At 37.7% G+C, this 24222-nt stretch overlaps 1 protein-coding gene across 1 annotated transcript; it reads left to right on the top strand.

Annotated features, from left to right (window-relative positions):
- The first annotated feature begins 3867 nt into the window (after window positions 1-3867).
- On the top strand, window positions 3868-23710 carry LOC115416489 (cyclin-I-like). Its single transcript, XM_030130264.1, has 10 exons — window positions 3868-4086; window positions 6868-7030; window positions 14293-14427; window positions 15556-15630; window positions 16572-16712; window positions 18258-18386; window positions 19961-20062; window positions 20166-20307; window positions 21259-21443; window positions 22588-23710. The coding sequence occupies exons 2-10, from the start codon at window positions 6917-6919 to the stop codon at window positions 22741-22743; spliced, it is 1179 nt and encodes a 392-aa protein (XP_029986124.1). The 5' UTR covers window positions 3868-4086; window positions 6868-6916; the 3' UTR covers window positions 22744-23710.
- The last annotated feature ends 512 nt before the right edge of the window (window positions 23711-24222 follow it).

Raw genomic sequence — 24222 nt, 5'->3', positions numbered from 1 at the left:
TCGGCAACAGCCAATCAGCGCCCGGGGGTTGGTGTCTCGAGCTCGCCGTCTTTCGCCTTCCACGGTTCAAATAAGAGCGTAAATGTCCCGTTCGGGTGTCGTTTTCTGTTGTTTTTACCGGTAAAGTCCAAAACGTCGCGATGTATAGTCAACACCTAAACCGTAATGGACAGATTAAAACACAAAAGTCGTAAAACGCTCCGTGTCTTCTAAGAGACGATCCCCCAGTGACTGATGTTGGTGTGAGCCAATCAGAACGTTGCACTGTGGAACGTTCAAATAGTCCGCCCAAAATGAGAAGTTTTGATTGGCTCACAGCGGCTGAGGGGGCGGACTCAAGTTTAGCATTACGTAGTGTTTTATGTTTGTTTTCAACAGATTGTGTTTAATAAATAATATCCGCACATTTAAATAAAATACATATAGTCCGACTGAGGGTGTGCTATCCGCGGCACAAGTTATTACATGTACAGTCGTAAAGAAATCACTATGGAGTCAGAGATGTATATGAAAAACACAATAAAGGACAGAACAGAGGTATTCATTCTAATGAGGAAGTGAAATCAGGTGGAAATTCAATGTGGCAGAAAAAAAAAAATCACAAATGTCTCAACATGTACTTTTAGGAAACTAACATCATATGCAATGTGTATATGTGGAACTAGGTGCTTTTATTGGATTACCCTAACCTATTCCTGTACAAATCTGAAATACCTCAAGGAATATTCCCATTTTCTACACATTTAACCTAATACACCACTGTTCTTGGATAAAACTGTTCTCTTTACATTACATTATTGTTACTGAATGTGTGTCATACTCCTGCGTCCAGTTTGGAATAAATAAAATGCATCTATCTATCTATCTATCTATCTATCTATCTATCTATCTATCTATCTATCTATCTATCTATCTATCTATCTATCTATCTATCTATCTATCTATCTATCTATCTATCTATCTATCATTTTTCTGACATGTTTTCAGATGCAGATTTAACAGAATTTTGTAAAACACTGTGAGACAGATAATACGCAGTAAAACACGTGACTGAATTTTATGATTTCACTATAAGGAAAAAACAACAACACTCATGATGTTTGTAGAATCAGCTTTTTTTTTTTTTTTTTTTTTTTACCACTACTTCCTGTTTTAATGTCACGTTGAGCCATTCCACTCTGGTGTTCTTTGAGATTACTGTAGGTCATGAAATTGGTTTTCAGAGCTCTGTGTTGACTCCTCTGGACCTGGACTAATGAGCCTCTATCCCATCCTGATGAAGAGGAACCACAGCCTTAACACAACACACAGTCTAACTCAGGGGTCTGCAACCCTGGTCCTGGAGAGCCACAATCCTGCATGTTTTAGGTGTTTCCCTCTTCCAACACACCTGACAGTCGTTATCAGGGTTCTGCAGAGCTTGATGATATCATTTAAATCAGGTGTGTTGGAAGAGGGATCCATCTAAAACATGCAGGATAGTGGCTGTCCAGGACCAGGGTTGCAGACCCCTGGTCTAACTGGTGCATTTGATTCCATATGTTCTGCAAAGAAGGTGATTTTTCAACTGCATATCATATAATTCATTGTATTTATTATATATCAACCCTTTCATGCATGAAATATGAGAGTGTTTTTATGAGTATTTTTATTCCTTCAGGCATTAAAAAAGTGATTACATTTTTTTAAGAACCTATTTGAGACTTAGACTTAAACAGACTTTATTGTCATTCAGATGTACAAGCGTATACAGAAAGAAACGTTGTTGCATTTGCTCACCACAGTTTAACATAACAGAATAAAAATATAGAATATAGACAGTAAAAATGTAAGATATGTACACAGTGGAATGTAGGCCATGCAAAGGGAAGAAAAACAGTGCATTTTTCATGGAGTTGCAAAAATGTCTGCTCAGCTGGACACCATGCATTTAATTTTTGAAGCAAAGAAGCGTATTTAGTGATAAACAGCATGAAAACTATGAAATAAAAACATTTTTAATGCAGCTAGTCTAATGTTTTCTCACATTTTAACATACAATAATACTAGTTATTACTCACTTCATGGCGATAATGTGCAAAAAAAACCTCAACATTTTGTTTAAAAAAAAGCTTGTTAATTACAGTCTAATAACAATTACAAGCAATTGATTTACACTCGAATATGTTAGTGCAGATCAGGTTTATGAAGAACAGGAAAGTTACAGTAACTGTAGGAATGTCAGTGTATTGGATGGTGCATAAGTGTTCACTGTGTTGGCTGATATGGAACTAAAACAACAAAATCTGTGAATATACAAGAGAACAGCTGAGGAAGAACTGTCCACTGTAGTCATCAGTATGCATGAAAGGGTTAAAGTGGCTAAATTGGGTCAGTGATGATACCTGTCCAGCCTTTATTTATTCCAGTCACGAAGGTTATATTCATAAACTTCTCACATTACTGATGTAAGATTTTCCAAAACTATTAGTTATTTGCCATTTTTCATTTCGTCTCAAAACATAATGATTTGACCAAACAACAAGGACTTTTGTTTAGAAAAATCTTTAAATTCTCTGAATTTGTTTGAACGTGTTGTCTGACATGTGTCTGTTTGATATATTTTCCTTTACGGTTTGTCGTCTCATACAAAACTGAATTTGTTCCATGATGTCTGCTTTATGAAATACCACATGATTTCTGATCTGTATAGAATAATCATAATTCAGATTTAACTGAGCTCTGTGTACGGTTAATGTAGATTGTAAAATGTATGAAAACTTGAATTTATATCCTCCTGAGACCCGGTAAGTAAAAGTTTTGGTTTTGTTATATTACATAATTGCTTTGATTGTAAACAGTATAATGACACAGTTTTTCAGATGTTTTTTTTTTTGTTTTTACTTAATGAAATGTACAGAAGCGTATTGCATTCACACGAAAAAAAAAAAAAATTCAGCTGTTTTTCCGAAATTAACAAGATAATTATCTTGTGAAAACACAGCCGAATTTTTATTTTTTGTGTGAATGCAATACGCTTCCGTAGAAAATGTCCTGGGCAGTGGACTTTTTTTTTTTTTTTTTAAATAAAGCTGTGAAACTCTTGTCCGCTGCAGGGGAAAACAATGCATTGGGTCTCAGGAGGATATTAATAAGACATAATGAATATTAATAAGACAAATTAATATTAACAAAACATAATTTATATTAATAAGATATTATTTATATTAATAAGACATAATTTATATTAATAAGATATTATTTATATTAATAAGATATCATTTATATTAATAAGACATAATTTATGTTAAGAAGACATAATTTATATTAGTAAGACAGTTTATATTAATAAGACACAATTTCTACTAATTAGACGTAATTTCTACTAATAAGACATAATTTATATTAATAAGACACAATTTCTACTAATTAGACACAATTTATACTAATAAGAAATCATTCATATTAATAAGTCATAATTTATATTACTAAGACATAATTTACATTAATAAGACATAATTTTTATTAATAAAATATCATTACCTCCGCCAAGGAGGTTATGTTTTTGCCAGGGTTTGTTTGTCTGTCTGTTTGTTTGTCTGTCTGTTTGTTTGTTTGTTTGTCTGTCCGTTAGTGTGCAACATAACTCAAAAAGTTATGGACAGATTTGGATGAAATTTTCAGGGTTTGTTGGAAATGGGATAAGGAAGAAATGATTAAATTTTGGTGGTGATCGGGGGTGGGGGGGCCCACGGGGGGGGGGCACTGATCAGCCTTGGCGGAGGTCTGCGCTCTCCGAGTGCTTCTAGTTTCTATTAAAACATAAAGTGCGCTTGTTTTGGACTCCGGCTCCTCCTGCTTCAGTGTGGATGTGGGCGGAGCCGCTCAGCCTCTCTCTCCTCCCCGGTCCCCTCCTCGGAAGTAGACGTATCCGTCTATATTCCGTTCTTTTCTTTTTATACATTTTTATTTAAAAAGGACCCCTCTTCCCCGCAGTCGGCACTATGGACGCGAAGATGGAGGACTAACCGGAGGACCCGGAGCCGACCCGCCCCCCTCTTTATCCGGATGAAATCCCACTGTCGTTTTCTCCGCTTCTCAGGGGAGGTAAGACTCACCGGGCCCGTCTATGTCCTGGAGCACAACGGACACAAGCCATTTAAATGTCCGCTCACATTCAGCTGGCGTCGACCAAAACTAACCAGTAGATGAAAGTGAAACATGTTTAAGGGGATAATGTCCTAACTGTGGTTTTAAAGACAGGTATAAAGAATAAAATTTTAGGTGACGTCACATCAGAAAAGTGTCGGCTAAACTGACAGGTTAGCTTAGCTCCAGGAAGTAGTCCGCTCCCGCACCTGCTGCAACAGGCCGGTGTTTGTAGGGTTTTGGAACTTACGCAGACATTTAGGTGTTTTCCAGAAACACTAGGAGGAGAATTTAATTCCCCTTTCATGTCAGTATTTATATCCAGACATATTTTATCAGAGTTAGCAGTAGACGTCGCTGTTTACATGTTAGCCGGCTACAGCACCAATGGAGACTTTATTATTATTATTATTATTATTATTATTATTATTATTATTGGTTTTTCCTCTGACATAACCTTTGTTTTTGTTGCTTTTTATGTACACGTTTGTTTCATGTTTAGATGGAGGGTTATTTCTCATACAAACATCAGTCAGAGGAGTTGGTTTGCTGTTAGAACCTATGGCCTTATCTGTATTTACATATTCACAGGCAGTGTGACCAAAAATGTCATGATTAGTGTTCCCACGTCGGTCAAATTCGATAACGAAACATAAATATGAGGTCATTATTTGTGTTCAGTTTGAATGTGAATACTAAAAATAACCCGTCAGACACACACACCTGTAGTGTCCAGTTTCATGGTATGTAGTTTGTTTGTTTATGTTATGTCACTGTGAACAGATCAGGTTCCATATGCTGACTTAAAGAAAACAGATCTGAGTCAACTACGAGCAAAAAAGGTCAGATTTGAGCCACTTTTGTTTCCAGTTTTCCTAAATCTCATCATGGTTGTCCTCAGGTATGTACAGGTCTGACCTCCTCCAACCTTTGGGTTTGATATGAGCTGTAGAATAGGAGTAAGAAAAGTAGAGCTGAAATGATTAATCAACTCAAAGTGATAAAAGAAAAATCATTCAATCACAATTCTCCTGAATCAAAGCTTTGTTTCCTTCATTTCTCTGCTGTTAAACATTGGTTCAACTGTTGTGTTTCACACGGACACTTATTGTGACGCACAGAGAAGGTTTAATTCAGGAAACTGCAATAGAATATTTCCCTTCAATCAATTTGAGTCCATTTATCAAATTGTGAATTTTTGCATTCACTTCAAGCACCAAATGGATTAATTGTTTCAACTCTAAAGAAAAGTAAGAATCATTAAATATGTTTTGGTCCAAATAGATATTGAATAGTTAATACAACTACTAATAATAATAATAAATGGTTGATATAGAATAGACCTAGTGCGTTGACCCGTGGGGAACCCTGGGTTCTAGATCCTCTGATCCAGTTCATTTCTTTCCTTTCTTTTCTTAGTAAATTCCATGGTCATTTCAGTTGAATAACCTCTCAGCTGGCATGTCTGTTTCTACACAGGAAAGCTGACACCATGGCAACGTGGCCCTATTGTTTATCTGTTGCTAGGTAACCCATGTCAATGATGATTATATGATTCTGGGCATTGCTATTGGAATGTCGCGTTTCCACTACATAGTACCGGCTCGACTCGACTCGGCCTTTTTGCGTTTCCATTATGAAGAAGGACCTGGAATCTGGTACCTGGTACTAGTTTTTTGGTATCACCTCCGCCGAGGTTCCAGGACTGGGGACCAGTGTAAATGTGACGTGTAAACACTGTAGACCACTGATTGGTCAGACAGTTGTCTCTGTGACCCACCCTTTTACAAAAAACAGATGCAGAAGTTTCCAGTAAATCTGTCGGTAGGTGAATCCACATGATGACAGTCTGGAAAACTACACCATTCAGTCAGGAGATTCAGTCTTTGGTGGCCAACGTAAAAATTCAGCATGAGTTTGACGAGACAACATGAAACAAGCGAGTTTATCAGCAACTCTGAGCAGACGACACGGAAGTAACGCGCCGCATCGCTATGACGACCAGGTACTGTAAAGTTGGTAGTATCCTGTAATGGAAATGGTCTCCAAGAGTAGGACCTGGTACCAGAGTCGAGTCGAGCTAGTTCCACGTAGTGGAAACGCGGCATTAGGTTATTGTATTAAAAATCACATATCTCCCAAAATATTGATCCGATTAACTTGCTGTTTTCACCAGTCTGTTCATTGACCATAAATCCATAAGTATGACAGACTGCAGCAGTCAGCTGTGTATGGGTTTAGTGTGACGCCTTAGACACACTGTCCACTTCCCTTTTATAATGTATGATAGTGTCTGACACTGAGGGACCTGCAGACGTCATGTTTAACCATCGTGAAGGTGCTGTGTTTGTGGCTGTCTTCATTAACAATTTCTTCAAACATCTTCTCTGATTAAACTACTGTTCATTTCATATTTTATCTGTATACAGGGACACTGGGTTTATTTTCCTCGAGGCGATAAAAGGACTGTATATCCTGAGCAGCATCTCTGCCCATCTGAAGTGTCTTCTAACTAGACCTGGTCCAGATGGCTGGGGTCCTGGTCTGAAGTGTCTTCTAACTAGACCTGGTCCAGATAGCTGGAGTCCTGGTCTGAAGTGTCTTCTAACTAGACCTGGTCCAGATGGCTGGGGTCCTGGTCTGAAGTGTTTTCTAACTAGACCTGGTCCTGATGGCTGGGGTCCTGGCTCAGGTCCTGGTGGATGTGGTCCGCTGATGTTCTGCCCTTCCTCTCCTCAGGTAGCTGTATCCAGTGGGGAGGAGGTAGGCTTAACCAGGGAACGGAGAGATGAAGTTCAGCGAACCCTGGGAAGGCCGGAGGCTGGCTGTTCTCCTGGAGAAGGCCGCCTCTAGGGAAGCCCACATGTGGAGGGTCTACTTGCCCAAGAAAACCTCCTCACAGGTCAGGCTTCACCACAATATGCACCGATGTGAACACTGTGATGTTTACCGTCAGAAAACACAGCTGTTGCTAGCTGAGGATTTTGTACATTTATAGTAGTAGGGTTGAAATGATATGAAAATTTCATATCACGGTTATTCTGACCAAAATTATCAGGGTTATCATTATTATCACGGTATTGTTGAAATTGTGCTCAAAAATGTTCAAAAAGTACTAATACACACACTGAAATAATTTAACCAAGTTGTATTAAAAAAAATAAATAAATAAAAATAAACAAATAAAATAATTGGCACAATGTCCCTTCTGTTGCAGAAACATTCCAATATTAACCCTTAGTGGTCTGAGTCTATTTTGTCTGTTTTTCAGTCCTTTTGATTTTGCCTTTATATACTATATAAACAAATGTTTACTATACCCATGTTTGGGATCTGTTTTTTCAGTACAGCTTCATCTATATCATCTGTCTATTATTTTTTCACTTTAACCTACTATAAAAACATAAAAGGACAAAAAATATATAAAATCTGATTTGAAAAATGTATATAATTTATTGCATACATAACACACAGATGCTTAACAAACCTTTTCAAAGACGTTAAAAGTGAATATTGTTTCCAAATATTAGGTATAGAAAATTAAAATTGTAATAAATTAAAACTATACTCAAATATTTGACATAAAAGCAGATCTTTACATAGACGTCTTCTCCTCTAAAAGTGTGATAATCAAACACAGTTATCATGATAATTAGAATTTAAACAGTAATACTAACCATCTGCAATTTTAACGCTGTTAATCGTTGCATCCCTCAGTAGTAGTTTGGTCGGCTGTGGCTCAGGACGTAGAGCGACCCAAACTGGACTAAACACTAAACAGAGGAGCTGCAGATAACCAGGGTTTGCACTTCCTGAACAGCTGATGTCATCCAGGAACACCAGGGCTGAGTTCAGAAAGAAAAGCATTCATGGAAAATGTCCTTTAGAGAGGGAACCAATACCACAGGTGAAGTTTTGGGATTAAGGAGGCACAATAATGATCGGTCCGATATTGAAAAAAATGACGTCATTCAGATAATTCCAATAATTAAAGCTTTCACCGATAAATCCAGCCCGTAATAATAAAGCTAAACTGCTTAGATTTGGCACACTTCACCAGTACACAGTGCACGTTGTTGCCTTGGCAACTGCCTAAAAACCAAGAAGGAGGAGGAGGAGAAGAAGAATGGACCAAGACCAAGAGGCAGATCCAGACCTCAGAGGCAGATCCAGACCCAGGGGCAGATCCAGACCCAGGGGCAGATCCAGACCCAAGAGGAAGATCTTTATTGGACTATTAACAGAGTTTAACACTGACTGGAAATAAGAAGAAAAGAACTGGAAGAATGGGAACTACTGGGGTTTGGGATCGGTATAGGTTAAGAGAAGCCGGAAGTTATCAGTTATCAATTGTAAAACACTATTATGGTTGATCTCTATCAAGGTTATTATCATTAACGAAAATTAACTGATGAAAATTAGAATTGAAAAACATTTTTGTTAACTGAAATAAATAAAAACTATAATTAAAAGAAAAAAATGGTAACTAACTGAAACTGTATTGTGTGTTTACAAAACTAACTAAAACGGATAAAAATTATGAATAAAATTCCCTTTGTTTTGGTCTTTGTCAATGTCGGATTGATACGAAATCGATTTATTTCCCTCAAGCATTTTTCTGTGCTGTCACCATACGACACTTTTTGCTCCGTCACTTGTGTTCACTTGTGGTTTCCAGTCGTCTTCTGGTCCCCACTCTACCTGGAAACATGGAGACTAAAGTTGGGAGAAAGCAGCAGAGTCCTGTCTGGGATTTATTTGAATACGACGTCAGAGAAGAAGAGAAAAGAGACGACTAAACTAAAACTAAACTAAGTATTTAGAAAAAAATGAAAACTAATAAAAACTATCAAACCTACTCTAGAAACTAATTAAAACAAACTGAATTAGAGAAAAAAAAAAGTCCAAACTAAATAAAACTAAACTAGAATGAAAAATCCAAAACTATTATAGCCTTGGTCTTTATATGGGATGTTTTCAGTCTTAATGCTCATACTGCAGCTCCTACTTTGTGCTGCTCTGTTGCTTGTCTTTTTTTTCTATCGTGTAATCAGAGTATTTTGGTCAAACAATCAGGCAATTATCTAATGATGTGACAGCTGCCGATCTGGGCTCAGAATAAATCCAGATAAAGACGTGTTATTGTCTGGTCCTTGGACCTGACACAGCGTCTGTAACCGACATAAAACCTGTGGAATGAGTCTTATCAGTACCTGTGACCTACTGAACAGGGGCGTCAACTGGGGTAAGAGGGCCAAGGGGCAGAAGGTGGCACCAGGTCAAACACACTCCTGTAGGATACAGCAAGGTTATAATGGTTTTGGATTTTTCATTATAGTTTAATTTTATTTCGTTTTGACTTTTTTTTTCTCTAATTCAGTTAGTTTTAATCCATTTTTAGAGCAGGTTTGCTAGTTTTTTTTAATTTTCGTTTTTTTTTTCTAAATGTTTAGATCCAGTCTGATATGTGTGAAATATGAACACGACAAACAGTTGAGGTTAAAACCAGCTTCTATAAACCAGTGTGACCTCCCTTTGACTTGAACATGTCTTTAACCCTTTAGTTCAGACAATATGAGATTTATGGCATTAATTTACTGATGATTTATACCAGGAACAAACTGAACAAAGATCTGCAAAATGAGACACAAATAAATAAAAAATAATAATAATAAGAAATTAACACGAAGCGAAAATGAACAGAAAAGCAATCAACAAAATGAGCAACAAAATGAAGAAAATAAACAAAAAAAAACAAAAAAATGAACAAAACTAATCAACAAAATGATTAACAACATGAACAAAAAAAAATCAACAAAACTTAAAATCAACAAAATGAGCAAATGTATTAACAAAGTGAACAAAATAACAAAATGATTAACAAAATGAACAAAAATTTAAAAAAGAAAACAAAAATCAACTCATTGATTTACAAAATGAACAGAATAATCAGTCAATAATAATTTTCTTTTAATTATAGATTTTATTTATTTCAGTTAATGAAAATGCTTTTACAATTCTAGTTTTCCTCATTTCTTTAGTTTTCGTTGACGATGATAACCTTGATTCTGACTTAGTTTTTCTAAACCAGGGGTGTCCACATACGGCCTGTGGGCCAAAACTGGGCACCCCAAAGAGTCCAGTCCAGATCATATTGGTCTGAATGAACCTGAATGAACATGTATGTTTTCACACCTCTGTTCTAAACTGCCTAAAATAAAAAAACAAACAGTATATATTATTTGTACATGATGTCTGAAAACGGCATCACTATTCTTTCATTCCAAAGAAAAAAAATTAGTCATAGTGGAAAATAAAAAGGGCAGTCCGGTCCTTGTATGACCGAAGCAGGAGCCTGGTTCGCATTGCCGGCAGTAAGTCAGACCTGTTCCAGGTGCATGTTGGACTCCGGCTGGGCTGCCCTTTGTCACCGGTTCTGTTCATAATTTTTATGGACAGAATTTCTAGGTGCAGCCAGGGGCCGGAGGGGGTCCGGTTTGGGGACCACAGGATTTCGTCTCTGCTTTTTGCAGATGACGTTGTCCTGTTTGCCTCATCGAACCTGGACCTTCAGCGTGTCCTGGGGCGGTTTGCAGCCGAGTGTGAAGCGAACGGGATGAGGATCAGCACCTCCAAATCCGAGGCCATGGTTCTCGACCGGAAAAAGGTGGTCTGCCCTCTCCGGGTCGGTGGGGAGTCTTTGCCCCAAGTGGAGGAGTTCAAGTATCTTGGGGTCTTGTTCACAGTGAGGGAAGGATGGAGCGTCAGATTGACAGACGGATCAGTGCAGCGTCTGCAGTGATGCAGTCGCTGTACCGGTCTGTTGTGGTTCAGAAGGAGCTGAGCCGAGAGGAGAAGCTCTGGATTTACCGGTCAATCTACGTTCCTACTCTCACCTATGGTCATGAGCTTTGGGTCATGACCAAAAGGACAAGATCCCGGATACAAGCGGTCGAAATGAGTTTCCTCAACAGGGTGGCTGGGCGCACCCTTAGGGATAGGGGGAGGAGCTCAGTCACTAGGGAGGAGCTTGGAGTAGAGCCGCTGCTCCTCCACGTCGAGAGGGGCCAGCTGAGGTGGATCGGGCATCTGTTTCAGATCCTCCTGGACGCCTCCCTGGGGAGGTGTTCCGGGCATGTCCCACCGGGAGGAGACCTCGGGGAAGACCCAGGACACGTTGGAGAGACTATGTCTCTCGGCTGGCCAGGGAACGCCTCAGGGTCCCCCCGGAAGAGCTGGAGGAGGAGTCTGAGGAGAGGGAAGTCTGGGCATCCCTGCTTAGACTGTTACCCTCACGACCCGGCCCCGGATAAAGTGGAAGAGAATGGATGGATGGGAAAAAAAAACCAAAAACAGACTCAAATGTTTTCTTTTATTTTATTTTGTAAAGTGGAAAGTGAACTACAGGACGTTTTACAGAGAACAGGCAGCTGCTTTTATTGAATGTATGTTTTCCTTTTTATTTGCTCTTGATGTTTTTATGCGGGGCAGTTTTATATGAAATGTGTTTGTAAAAGTAAAGTGAAACTAAAGCTGTCCAACGACATGTGAGGACCAGGCTTATTACCTGTAATTAAATAAACATTGAAAACAGAACTATGTGATGAACTTTAACCTGACTCTATTCAAACACATGATCATCAGCTGAAAGACACCAGGCCTTATTTGAACAACAAAACTGAAACTAAACTCATCAGCGGACAGTAAAACAGTAATTATAGTAATAAGGTCTGATAGTGACCACAGTGACCTCTGACCCCGTGACAATAAACAGTTAGAAATGTACGACCTGTTGAATCAAACCTGAGGATTTGGTTGATTTTTGCTCATTTTGTTGATTTTTTGTATGTTTGTTTTCTCTTTTTTTTTTGGGGGGGGGGTCATTTTGTTCATTATTTTGTTCATTATTTTGTTCATTTTTGGTTTTAGTTTATTTTTTTTATTTTTTTGTTTATTTTGTTAATCAATTTGTTCATTTTGTTGATTATTTTGTTCATTTTTTGTTTATTTTTTGTTCATTTTGTTAATCAATTTGTTTTTGTTTTTTTTAACTTTTGTTCTTTTTGTCAATCAATTTATTTTTGTTTTGTTAATGCATTTGTTCATTTTGTTGATTTTGTTGATTATTTTGTTAATCAATTTGTTCATTTTGTTGATTATTTTGTTCTTTTTTTGTTTATTTTGTTTATTTTTTGTTCATTTTGTTAATTTGTTGATTTTTTTAAAAAAACTTTTGTTCATTTTGTCAATCATTTTGTTATTTTTGTTTTGTTAATACATTTGTTAATTTTGTTTATTTTGTTGATCATTTTGTTAATCAATTTGTTCATTTTGTTGATTATTTTATTCATTTTTTGTGTTTATTTTGTATATTTATTTTTTTCATTCATTCCAAAGAAAAAAAATTAGTAATAGTAGACAAAAAAACCAGACTGGAATGTTTTTTTAAAAAATTTATTTTGTAAAGTGGATTTATCTTTACGTTTAAAAGTGAACTACAGGACGTTTTACAGAGAACAGGCAGCTGCTTTTATTGAATGTATGTTTTCCTTTTTATTTGCTCTTGATGTTTTTATGCGGGGCAGTTTTATATGAAATGTGTTTGTAAAAGTAAAGTGAAACTAAAGCTGTCCAACGACATGTGAGGACCAGGCTTATTACCTGTAATTAAATAAACATTGAAAACAGAACTATGTGATGAACTTTAACCTGACTCTATTTAAACACATGATCATCAGCTGAAAGACATCAGGCCTTATTTGAACAACAAAACTGAAACTAAACCCATCAGCGGACAGTAAAACAGAAATTATAGTAAGAAGGTCTGATAGTGACCACAGTGACCTCTGACCCCGTGACAATAAACAGTTAGAAATGTACGACCTGTTGAATCAAACCTGAGGATTTGGTTGATTTTTTGCTCATTTTGTTGATTTATTTATTTATTTTTGGTTCATTTTGTTAATTAATTTGTTCAATTTTTGTTGATTTTTTTTTTTTTTTTTTTTTTTTTTTTTTTTTTTAACTTTTGTTCTTTTTGTTATTTGTTAATACATTTGGTAATTTTGTTTATTTTGTTGATTATTTTGTTGATCAGTTTGTTTATTTTGTTGATTATTTTGTTCTTTTTTTCATTTTGTTTATTTTTTTTGCTCATTTTGTTAATCAATTTGTTGATTTTGGTTTTCTTTTTAAAATTATTGTTCATTTTGTTCATCATTTTGTTATTTTGTTCATTTTGATTATTTTATGAATACTTTTGTTGATTTTGTTGATTTTGTTAGTTTTTGTTGATTTAAAAAAACAAACTTTCATTTGTTAATCATTTTGTTGATTATTTTGTTCGTTGTTGGTTTATTTAGTTTATTTATTTTTTATTCTTTTTGTTTATTTTGTTCATTTTGTTAATCAATTTGTTGATTTTGTTGATTTTTAAAAAACTTTTGTTCATTTTGTTAATCAATTTGTTGATTTTGTTTTTCGTTTTCTTTTTAAAATTTTCGTTCATTTTGATGTGAAGGCACATGCTCTGGTCTGAGGGTAGAAGGAGGTTCGCTTTGACCTCTGACCCCTGGAGGTGTAAAGGAGGAGCCCCCCCCCCCCCCCCCAAAAAAAAGGGGGACAGCCCTGTGGTGAACGTCATCAGACGGTGCTGGATGTAGGCCGACCGTTTTTAGGTTGGACCTGTTGGAGCACAGAGGCTCAGCAGTGTCGGGTTTCCAGCCCTGACCTTTGACCTTTGACCCCTGACCCTGGGTCACTGATACGCTCTGTGAGAGCGACTGTGATTAAAGCACAACTCAGTCTGTTTCAGAGGGACAGAGGATTTTGGTTCTGTTTTGGAAATGAATTTATTCTAAATTAGAACAACAATGCAGCCCATCTGAAGTCAGTTTGCTAATTTTTCCAACTTTATTGTTTTTATTGATTCATAATGTTAAAAATATAAAATATAAAAATAATGTTATGATGTTAGTTATGAACTAATAGAACTTGAACAGGATCTTAAACTGTAATGTCTGTAAAACATTTAAGTTTTAACACAGGGGCCTCTGAGCTCAGTGCCTCTCTCTCATTGGCTGTTGGTTGCAGAGGCTGTTTTCGGTCGCTCACCCTGTTGTTGTTGTTGTTGTTGTTGTTGTTGTTGTCGTCCTGGTTGCCTAGGATACAGACATCTCCCCGGCTCAGCGGGACGAGGCGGTGCGCTGGTTGACCGAACTCCACAGGAGGCTGCAGCTGTACCCAGAAACCCTGGTGTTGGCCGTCAGCATCCTGGACCGCTTCCTCGCTCCCATCAAGGTAACCACCGACCAGCGCCGCATTACAGCGTTTATCTGTTATCAGTTATTTTCTGTGATTATGTTCATCTTTTCATTATTTTACTCACTTTTTGTTGAGTTTGGCTCTTTTTTTTTTCAGTATTTTACTCAAATTTTGTTCAGTTTTGTTCATTTTTTTTCAGTATTTTACTCAAATTTTGTTCAATTTTGTTCATTTTTTTCATTATTTAACAATTTTTGTCCAGTTTTTTCATTTTATTCATCATTTTACTCAATTTTTGTTCCGTTATATTCATTTTTTCAATATTTTACTTCATTTTTGTTTTGTTTTGTACATTTTTTCATTATTTTACTCAATTTTTGTCCAGTTTTTTTTCATTGTTTTACTCACTTTTTGTTCTTTTTTTTTTTTTTTTTTTTTTTTTTTTTAATTTTTTTCAGTATTTTACTCAAATTTTGTTCAATTTGTACATTTTTTCCCTATCTAACTAAAGTTTTGTCCAGTTCTTTCATTTGTTTTCATCATTTTACTACATTTTTGTTCAGTTTTGTTCATTTTTTCATTATTTTACTCAATTTTTGTTCAGTTTTGTTCATTTTTTCATTATTTAACAATTTTTGTCCAGTTTTTTCATTTTATTCATCATTTTACTCAATTTTTGTTCAGTTATATTCATTTTTTCAATATTTTACTTCATTTTTGTTTTGTTTTGTACATTTTTTCATTATTTTACTCTTTGTTCAGTTTTGTTCATTTTTTCATTATTTTACTCAATTTTTGTTCTTTTTTTTTTTTTTTTTTTCCATTTTTTTCAGTATTTTACTCAAATTTTGTTCAATTTGTACATTTTTTCCTTATCTAACTAAAGTTTTGTCCAGTTCTTTCATTTGTTTTCATCATTTTACTACATTTTTGTTCAGTTTTGTTCATTTTTTTCATTATTTTACCCATTTTTTGTTCAGTTTTGTTCATTTTTTTCATTATTTTACTCAGTTTTTGTTCAGTTTTGTTCATTTTTTCATTATTTTACCCATTTTTTGTTCAGTTTTGTTCATTTTTTCATTATTTTACTCAGTTTTTGTTCAGTTTTGTGCCGCTTATCTGTCCAATCGTTTGTGTATTGATGGATGGGCTGTTGGTCCGTAGGCTCGTCCAAAGTACCTGCGCTGCATCGCCATCGCCTGTTTCTTCCTGGCTGCCAAAACCTGTGAGGAGGACGAGGTGAACGCCACATACACACACACAAACACACACACACACAAACAACACAACTGTACATTAGACACACAATGAAAACACCGACACGTTCAGCATCATGTGCAGTCAGTTCACCTGTGTGTGGTGTTTTCATTCAGTGGGCTGAAGTTGGACTGAAACAAATATGAAATTAAATTTTAAAAAAATATATATGAAATGAAATAAAAAAAAAATATATGATTTCAGGTTGAAGTTCTCACTAAACAGCCCAGTTTGGGATCAACAGTGTGTGTGTGTTTCTTTTTTTTTTCCATTGTATTTATTGCTTGTTAATTTACTTGTTTATTTTTGTTTATTTCGTTAATTACTTTATTTTATTTAGTTCTTTGTCCTTCTTAAAATTATTTTGATCATTTTTTTAAAATTCTGTTCATTTATGCACAATTCGGATTTTTCAGTGAAATCTGTTTTTTGTGTGTGTGTGCTCGTTCATATTCCACATTAAAGGTGGGGTGCAAGATGTTAGAAAATTGAGCAGGTACATTTTGAAAATACTCAGTTCAGAAGTCCAAACCCCTTTCTTCAAACATCCATCTGAAGCCACGCCTCCAGAGACGGGCGCAATGCTTGTTCCTGAGGGTTCACGAGCGCTGCACAGCAACAATTTGCTGGCTGAGGTTCCGGCCCTGGCTCCGGCCCTGGCTCCGGCCCTGTACGGCCCCGACCCCGGCTGAGGCTCCGGCCCTGGCTGAGGCTCTGGCTTGCAGATCCATGCATACCTCGTTCAGTCTCCTCCAACACCCCCGCTCTTCCAGAACAGCCCCAGTTCAGACCTATCTGACTAATGTTACATTTACTACTAATTGTTGTTTCTTTGTGGTTCTCATCCCCAGTGCTAACCCTGTTTTTCCTGGTTGTTTCTTTATGGTTCTCATGGTGCTAACCCTGTTTCTCCTGGTTCTCAGTGCGTTCCGTCTCTGAAGGAGCTGGCGTCCTCCAGCGGCTGTGGTTGTTCTCCGTCTGAGATCCTGAGGATGGAGAGGATCATCCTGGACAAACTGAACTGGGATCTGCACACCGCCACGCCACTGGACTTCCTGCACATCGTACGTCTGACACACACACACACACACACACACACACACACACACACACACACACAAAGCTCATGTAAAACCAGAGGCAGATCTTAGATCAGACCAGATCACATCAGATCAGACTGGATCAGCTGCTGCCCCCTGGAGGCCAAAAGCACTCACTATTTTTATTTGGATTGAAGGTTTTATTTTACTGACACCCAACAGGATCATCAGCAGAAACAGAAGAAACTGTACATGAGTCAGAGTTAGTGAAGTTTAACGGATGAATTCATGTCAGTAATAGTAGATAGCAGAGTCAGAGCTGTTCTTTGATTTTGTACATCTTTTCATTATTTTACTCAGTTTTTGTTGAGTTTTGCTAATTTTTGTCATTATTTTGCTCAATTTTTGTTCAGCTTTCTCCATTTTTTCAGTATTTTACTTTATTTTTGTTCAGTTTTGTCCATTTTTTCATTATTTAACTCAATTTTTGTACAGTTTTTTTTTTCATTTTTTTCATCATTTTACTCAATTTTTGTTTAGTTTTGTTCATTTTTTTCAATATTTTACTTTATTTTTGTTCAGTTTTGTACATTTTTTGGTGTTTTACTTTATTCTTGTTCAGTTTTGTAATTTTTTTCATTTTTTACTCAGTTTTTGTTGAGTTTTGCTCATTTTTTCATTTTACTCACTTTTTGTTCAGTTTTGTTCATTTTTTCATTATTTTACTCAGTTTTTGTTGAGTTTTGCTCATTTTTTTCAGTATTTTACTCAAATTTTGTTCAGTTTTGTTCATTTTTCCATTATTTTACTCAATTTTTGTTCAGTTTTCTACAGTTTTTCATTATTTCACTCGAGTTTTTTTCAGTTTTGTTCAGTTTTTCAGTCTTTTAAGATTACATTATCATAAGAAGAAGAACATGGACAGACAATGATCTAGAACAATTACGATGGATCAACACATGGAAAATAGATGAACATTTATTTATATAAACTCCAAGTTTCATTATCAACATTTATAATTTCTTTTTTATTATAAATGTACAAAATTCAAGTAGTTTAAAAAAAAAGTACCATAACACACTGTTTTCAGCATTTGTTACATTTAATAATGTTACTTATTGGACAGATATTGAAAGTTTAAGTTCTTCCTGGAAAAAGGTGCAAAAGAAGTGGCCAAAAATATATATATATTTTTTTACACTTTTATAAATAGATAAATAAATTTAGGCCTGTTATTATGGTAGTCCTTAAAGCTGTGTGTGACTTTCATATTTTTCCAAAAAGACACTAATTATGTCATGATTATTACAAACACATTAAAGAAACAGTTGGTACATTAAAGTATTTTTTACCACTTTGTAATGTTCGTAGAGCTTCAGATGTTTAAGGAATGAACTGAGTGATGAAGTGAAACATATGCCATTTCTATTTTAATATGACTGCCTTCTTTTTTTAAATTGGCCTCATCCATACTGAACTAAACACACTCAGTTGTGGTTTTGACAAATTGAATGTTAACAATGAAATCAGACTTTTAACGTCTACTATTTTCCTCGTCTTTTCCCATAGTTCCATGCGATGGTACGGTCATGTCGATCAGGTTATTTGGACGCCATGTTGGGAATGAACCGCTCCAAGCATCTGGGCGTGCTCACACAGCGACTCTACCACTGTCTGTCGGACCACACACTGATACAGGTAAGAAACGTACCGATACAGGTCATAAATGCACTGATACAGGTAATAAACACATGATATGGGTAATAAAACACATGATACAGGTGAGAAAAGCACCGATACAGGTAATAAACACACTGATGCAGGTAAGAAACACACTGATGTATTATTATGTTATTAATTTACTGGTTTGGCCCACTGCAGATCAAATTTAGCTGAATGTACAGGGTGGGGAAGCAAAATTTACAATGAACATGTAGTTGTTTTTTCTCAGCAGGCACTACGTCAGTTGTTTTGAACCCAAACATATACTGATGTCATAATCATACCTAACACTATTATCCATACCTTTGCAGAAACTTTTGCCCATATGAGTAATCAGGAAAGCAAACGTCAAAGAGTGTGTGATTTGCTGAATGCACTCGTCACACCAAAGGAGATTTCCAAAATAGTTGGAGTGTCCATAAAGACTGTTTATAATGGAAAGAAGAGAATGACTATGAGCAGAACTATTACCAGAAAGTCTGGAAGATACTATTAAAGAAGAATGGGAGAAGTTGTCACCCCAATATTTGAGGAACACTTGCACAAGTTTCAGGAAGCGTGTGAAGGCAGTTATTGAGAAAGAAGGAGGACACATAGAATAAAAACATTTTCTATTATGGACATTTTCTTGTGGCAAATAAATTCTCATGACTTTCAATAAACTAACTGGTCATACACTGTCTTTCAATCCCTGCCTCAAAATATTGTACATTTTGCTTCCCCACCCTGTAGAACTGAACTAAACTGAGTTTGACAGCCCTGTTCTAACTGGACTCACAGCAGTGGTTTGACCTTTAGTACCAGTACAAGAGTTCCCATCGTTCTAATGCTGTTCTCCGTCCTCTGTGGTTCTGACGCTGTTCTCCGTCCTTCCTCTGTGGTTCTAACGCTGTTCTCCGTCCCTCCTCTGTGGTTCTAACGCTGTTCTCCATCCCTCCTCTGTGGTTCTGACGCTGTTCTCCGTCCCTCCTCTGTGGTTCTGATGCTGTTCTCCGTCCCTCCTGTGGTTCTGATGCTGTTCTCCGTCCCTCCTGTGGTTCTAACGCTGTTCTCCGTCCTTCCTCTGTGGTTCTAACGCTGTTCTCCGTCCCTCCTGTGGTTCTGATGCTGTTCTCCGTCCCTCCTGTGGTTCTAACGCTGTTCTCCGTCCTTCCTCTGTGGTTCTAATGCTGTTCTCCGTCCCTCCTCTGTGGTTCTGACGCTGTTCTCCCGTCCCTCCTCTGTGGTTCTAATGCTGTTCTCCGTCCTTCCTCTGTGGTTCTGATGCTGTTCTCCGTCCCTCCTCTGTGGTTCTGACGCTGTTCTCCGTCCTTCCTCTGTGGTTCTGATGCTGTTCTCCGTCCCTCCTGTGGTTCTAACGCTGTTCTCCGTCCTTCCTCTGTGGTTCTAATGCTGTTCTCCGTCCCTCCTCTGTGGTTCTGACGCTGTTCTCCGTCCCTCCTCTGTGGATCTAACGCTGTTCTCCGTCCCTCCTCTGTGGTTCTGACGCTGTTCTCCGTCCCTCCTCTGTGGTTCTAATGCTGTTCTCCGTCCCTCTTGTGTTCCTTCAGCTCAGAGGTTCCATGCTGGCCTTGGCCCTCGTCACCTTGGAGCTGGAGACCTGCTGTCCTGATTGGCTGGTTCTGACCATCGACCTGCTGAGGAAGGCTCAGGTAAAGCTCCTCCCCCTCCTCTGGGTTCTTTTACTGTCTGTATGCTCCGCCTCCTAAACCTCCTAAACCGTCTAAACCGTCTAAACCCTGGTTTGTGTCCTAGATCGACAGTTCGGAGCTGATCCGGAGTCGAGAGCTGGTGGCTCGTAGTCTGTCCACGCCCAGGTCTGCCCCGCCTCCTAACACCGTGTACATCTACCGCCCCCTGCAGGCGCTGGACCACGCCCCCCCGACGCCAACACCAGGTAAGCCCAGTTCATCCTCAGCACACAGAAAAGAACCTCCTCCAACTGTTGAACTGCAGATACAGATTAAAGCCTCATATTTCATCTGGATCTGGAGTTAGAAATTATATTTATATTTACATATTTATTAGTTCCTTCTGTCATCTGTCAGTGATTCCCACCAACACTGGTTCATATTATTATTATTATTATTATTATTATTATTATTTTTGGTTCTAGGTCAAATGTTAAATGTGTCAGTGTGTATTTTGTACTCACTTGGTAGAAGGATGTTAGTGTAGGAATTTAACACTGTTTATTATGGGATGGATTTAATGGATGGATCAGAATTTAAACAAATCAGACACAAATGAGCAACTGTTGAATTCAAATAATCTGAGCTTTAAGAACAGGAAGTGTGTTTAATATACTCACCTGGACACCACAGGGTTAAAGTGTGTTTAATATACACACCTGGACACCACAGGGTTAAAGTGTGTTTAATATACTCACCTGGACAGCAGAGGGTTAAAGTGTGTTTAATATACTCACCTGGACACTGGAGGTTTAAAGTGTGTTTAATATACTCACCTGGACACCACAGGGTTAAAGTGTGTTTAATATACTCACCTGGACACCACAGGGTTAAAGTGTGTTTAATATACTCACCTGGACACCGGAGGTTTAAAGTGTGTTTAATATACTCACCTGGACACCACAGGGTTAAAGTGTGTTTAATATACTCACCTGGACACCGGAGGGTTAAAGTGTGTTTAATATACTCACCTGGACACCACAGGGTTAAAGTGTGTTTAATATACTCACCTGGACACCGGAGGGTTAAAGTGTGTTTAATATACTCACCTGGACACCAGAGGGTTAAAGTGTGTTTAATATACTCACCTGGACACCGGAGGTTTAAAGTGTGTTTAATATACTCACCTGGAATCCTGTTTCTGTGTCTGGTCTCAGGGACCGTCACCTCATCCACAGAGTCCTCCAGGGACCAGGTCCTCGCTGCTGCACCGGCCCGGCCTCACAGCTCCGCCTCTGGAGAGGGGAGTGGCGATGGCGTCCCGGCTCTGGTGTCTCCACCCACTCCCGTCCAGCGCCTGAGGAAGGTGACGCTGCGCTGCAAAGCTTCAACCAAGCGCAAAGTGAGTCCATGAACCCAACACACACACACAGGGAGCCATGGAAACGGACTCATATATGATCAACCTGGTCTTGAGTTTCTAAACATAGAAATAAACAGTGATAGTAATATAAAAAAATTTTGTGGAAAAAAAACCCCCAAAAGTTGAGTAAAATAGAAAAAACCCCCAAAACCAAACGAAATCATAGTAAAATCATGAAAAAATGTACGAAACTAAACAAAAATTTTGGAAAAAAACGAAATGGGGGAAAAAAAACTGAAGAAAACCGAACAAAAGATGAGTAAACGAAACAAAAAATGCACATAACCAAACAAAATCTTTGTAAAATAATTTTTAAAATTTAGAAAACCAAACTAATATTTTGTAGAAAGAAAAACAAACTGAAGAAAACTTATTAAAAATTGAGTAAAATAAACAAAACCAAACAAAAACTTAGTAAAATAATTTTAAAATGTATAAAACTAAAATAAGTTTTTGTAAAAAAAAAAAAAAAAAGAAAGAAAAGGAATAAAACCGCTCAAAAGTTGAGTAAACCAAACAAAAAATTAAACGAAACCAAATAAAAAATTAGTAAAATATATATTTTTTAAATGTATAAAACAAAACAACAATGTAGTAAAAAAAAAAAAAAACAGTTGAATAGAACAAAAGTTGAGTAAACATAAATAAAAAATAAACAAAACCAAACAAAACTTAGTAAAATAATACCAAAAATGTACAAAACTAAAAATTTGGGGAAAAAGAACCCTGAAGAAAACTGAATGAAAGTTGAGTAAAATAAACTAAACCAAACAAAACCTTAGTAAAATATTTTTTTTTTAAATATACAAAACTAAACAAAAATTGTAAAAAAAAAAAAATAAAAATTGAGGAAAACTGAATGAAAGTTGAGAAAATAAACAAAAAATTAAACAAAACCAAACAAGACTTTGTAAAATAATTTTCAAAAATGTACAAAATTAACCAAAAATTATGTAAAACAAAAAGAAAGGAAAAAAAAAAAACAAGTAAAAGATTAAGATAAAAAAGCTCCAACCTGACCAAACGTCGGTTTAAATCGTAGCTGACTGAATGTGAATGCGAACACTTTCGCTGATGATGCGTTAGTTTTTTTTCTTTAAATCTGCGTCGTCTCCGTTTCCAGGTGGATGAGATGGAGGTGGACGACTTCTACGACGCCATCAAACGCCTCTACAACGAAGATGTCACCACCAGTACCGCCGCTGCCATCCAGGAGGGGGCGCTACCGGACGGAGGCTCCTCCCCCTGCCCGCCCCTGCAGCCCATCAGCGCCCCCTAGGGACCAATCGGGTACCGGGTCACCGAAAACCACCTGAACAGCGACTTCATCCGAGCCGTCGGTTTCATCCGAATTCTGACCTGAAATAATTGGACTTTTTTACGACATGAAGCGCTCGTCGTAAATAAGACGACTAAAGCGTTTCCGCGTTCACGCCTCAGTCCGCGGTCGTCGTTTTTCGGACGACCGACTCAATGTTCCCTGTCGTCGTGACCAAATAAAATCCCATAAACTGAACGGATCGGCTGAATTCTGCCGCTGACTTCGCTGTTTTTTGGTTTTTTCGGTGCGGAGCCGTCCTCAGGTCAGTTCCATCGACCCCCACAGCCGACAACAGAGCCCACAAATACGACAAAAAAAAAAATAAATAAACGACGAAAAAGTAAAAAAATCTGCTGCTGCTACTTTTCTGATTCTATTAAAAACAAAAGGTCAAAAAAATAACAAAGAGAAAACCTTCAAAAAAAAAAAACAATTGACTTTTTTTTTTTTTTTTTACCCTGTGTGTTTGTTCGTCGTTTCCTCCTGTTGTTTTGTTGTTTTCTGTCTGTTCATATATTTGTGTTCTTCTTCTCTTTCTCTGCATGTTTTCTTCTATTTATACGTGAAATCAGTCGAACTAATCCAGTGTAGACGAGTATCTAGAACCGCCCACGTTGAAGAAAAGGAAGAAGCTCGTGCCACAAACGTCCCTTCCATCCTTACGTTTTCGCTCTCGGCTTGTTGCGAATCCAAGTTTCTCAGGTTGGGATTTTTTTTTTTTTCGCTAAAACGAACATTTAAAGAAGAAAAATTTCCCCCCAGGTTGTTTTCCAGTGGGACAAATAGCTGCTGCTGTTACTAATAATTTATCATTTAATATCCTGACGCTCTGTTGTCGTTGCTGTGGATCTGCCGGGGGCTCCTCCGGGTCCGTGAACGCATCGCTGCACCAGGAAATCACACTCAATAAAGAGCCTGAACACACCACGACGGCTCTGGGTCCTCATTTACACAACAGGTCCACCCAGGTCCACAACAGGTCCACACAGGTCCACAACAGGTCCACACAGGTCCACAACAGGTCCACACAGGTCCACAACAGGTCCTCACAGGTCCACAACAGGTCCACACAGGTCCACAACAGGTCCTCACAGGTCCAAACAGGTCCACACAGGTCCAAACAGGTGCACAAAGGTCCACACAGGTCCACACAGGTCCACAAAGGTCCACACAGGTCCACACAGGTCCACACAGGTCCACAACAGGTCCACACAGGTCCACAACAGGTCCACACAGGTCCACAACAGGTCCACACAGGTCCACAACAGGTCCTCACAGGTCCACCCAGGTCCACAACAGGTCCACCCAGGTCCAAACAGGTCCACAGGTCCACAACAGGTCCACACAGGTCCACACAGGTCCACACAGGTCCACAACAGTCCACAACAGTCCACAACAGGTCCACACAGGTCCACAGGTCCACAACAGGTCCACACA

The sequence above is a fragment of the Sphaeramia orbicularis genome, unplaced genomic scaffold, assembly GCF_902148855.1.
Source record: "Sphaeramia orbicularis unplaced genomic scaffold, fSphaOr1.1, whole genome shotgun sequence".
NCBI lineage: Eukaryota > Metazoa > Chordata > Actinopteri > Kurtiformes > Apogonidae > Sphaeramia > Sphaeramia orbicularis.
The sequence above is the reverse complement of the archived record's forward strand: the minus strand, read 5'-3'. Positions and strand labels throughout refer to the sequence as shown.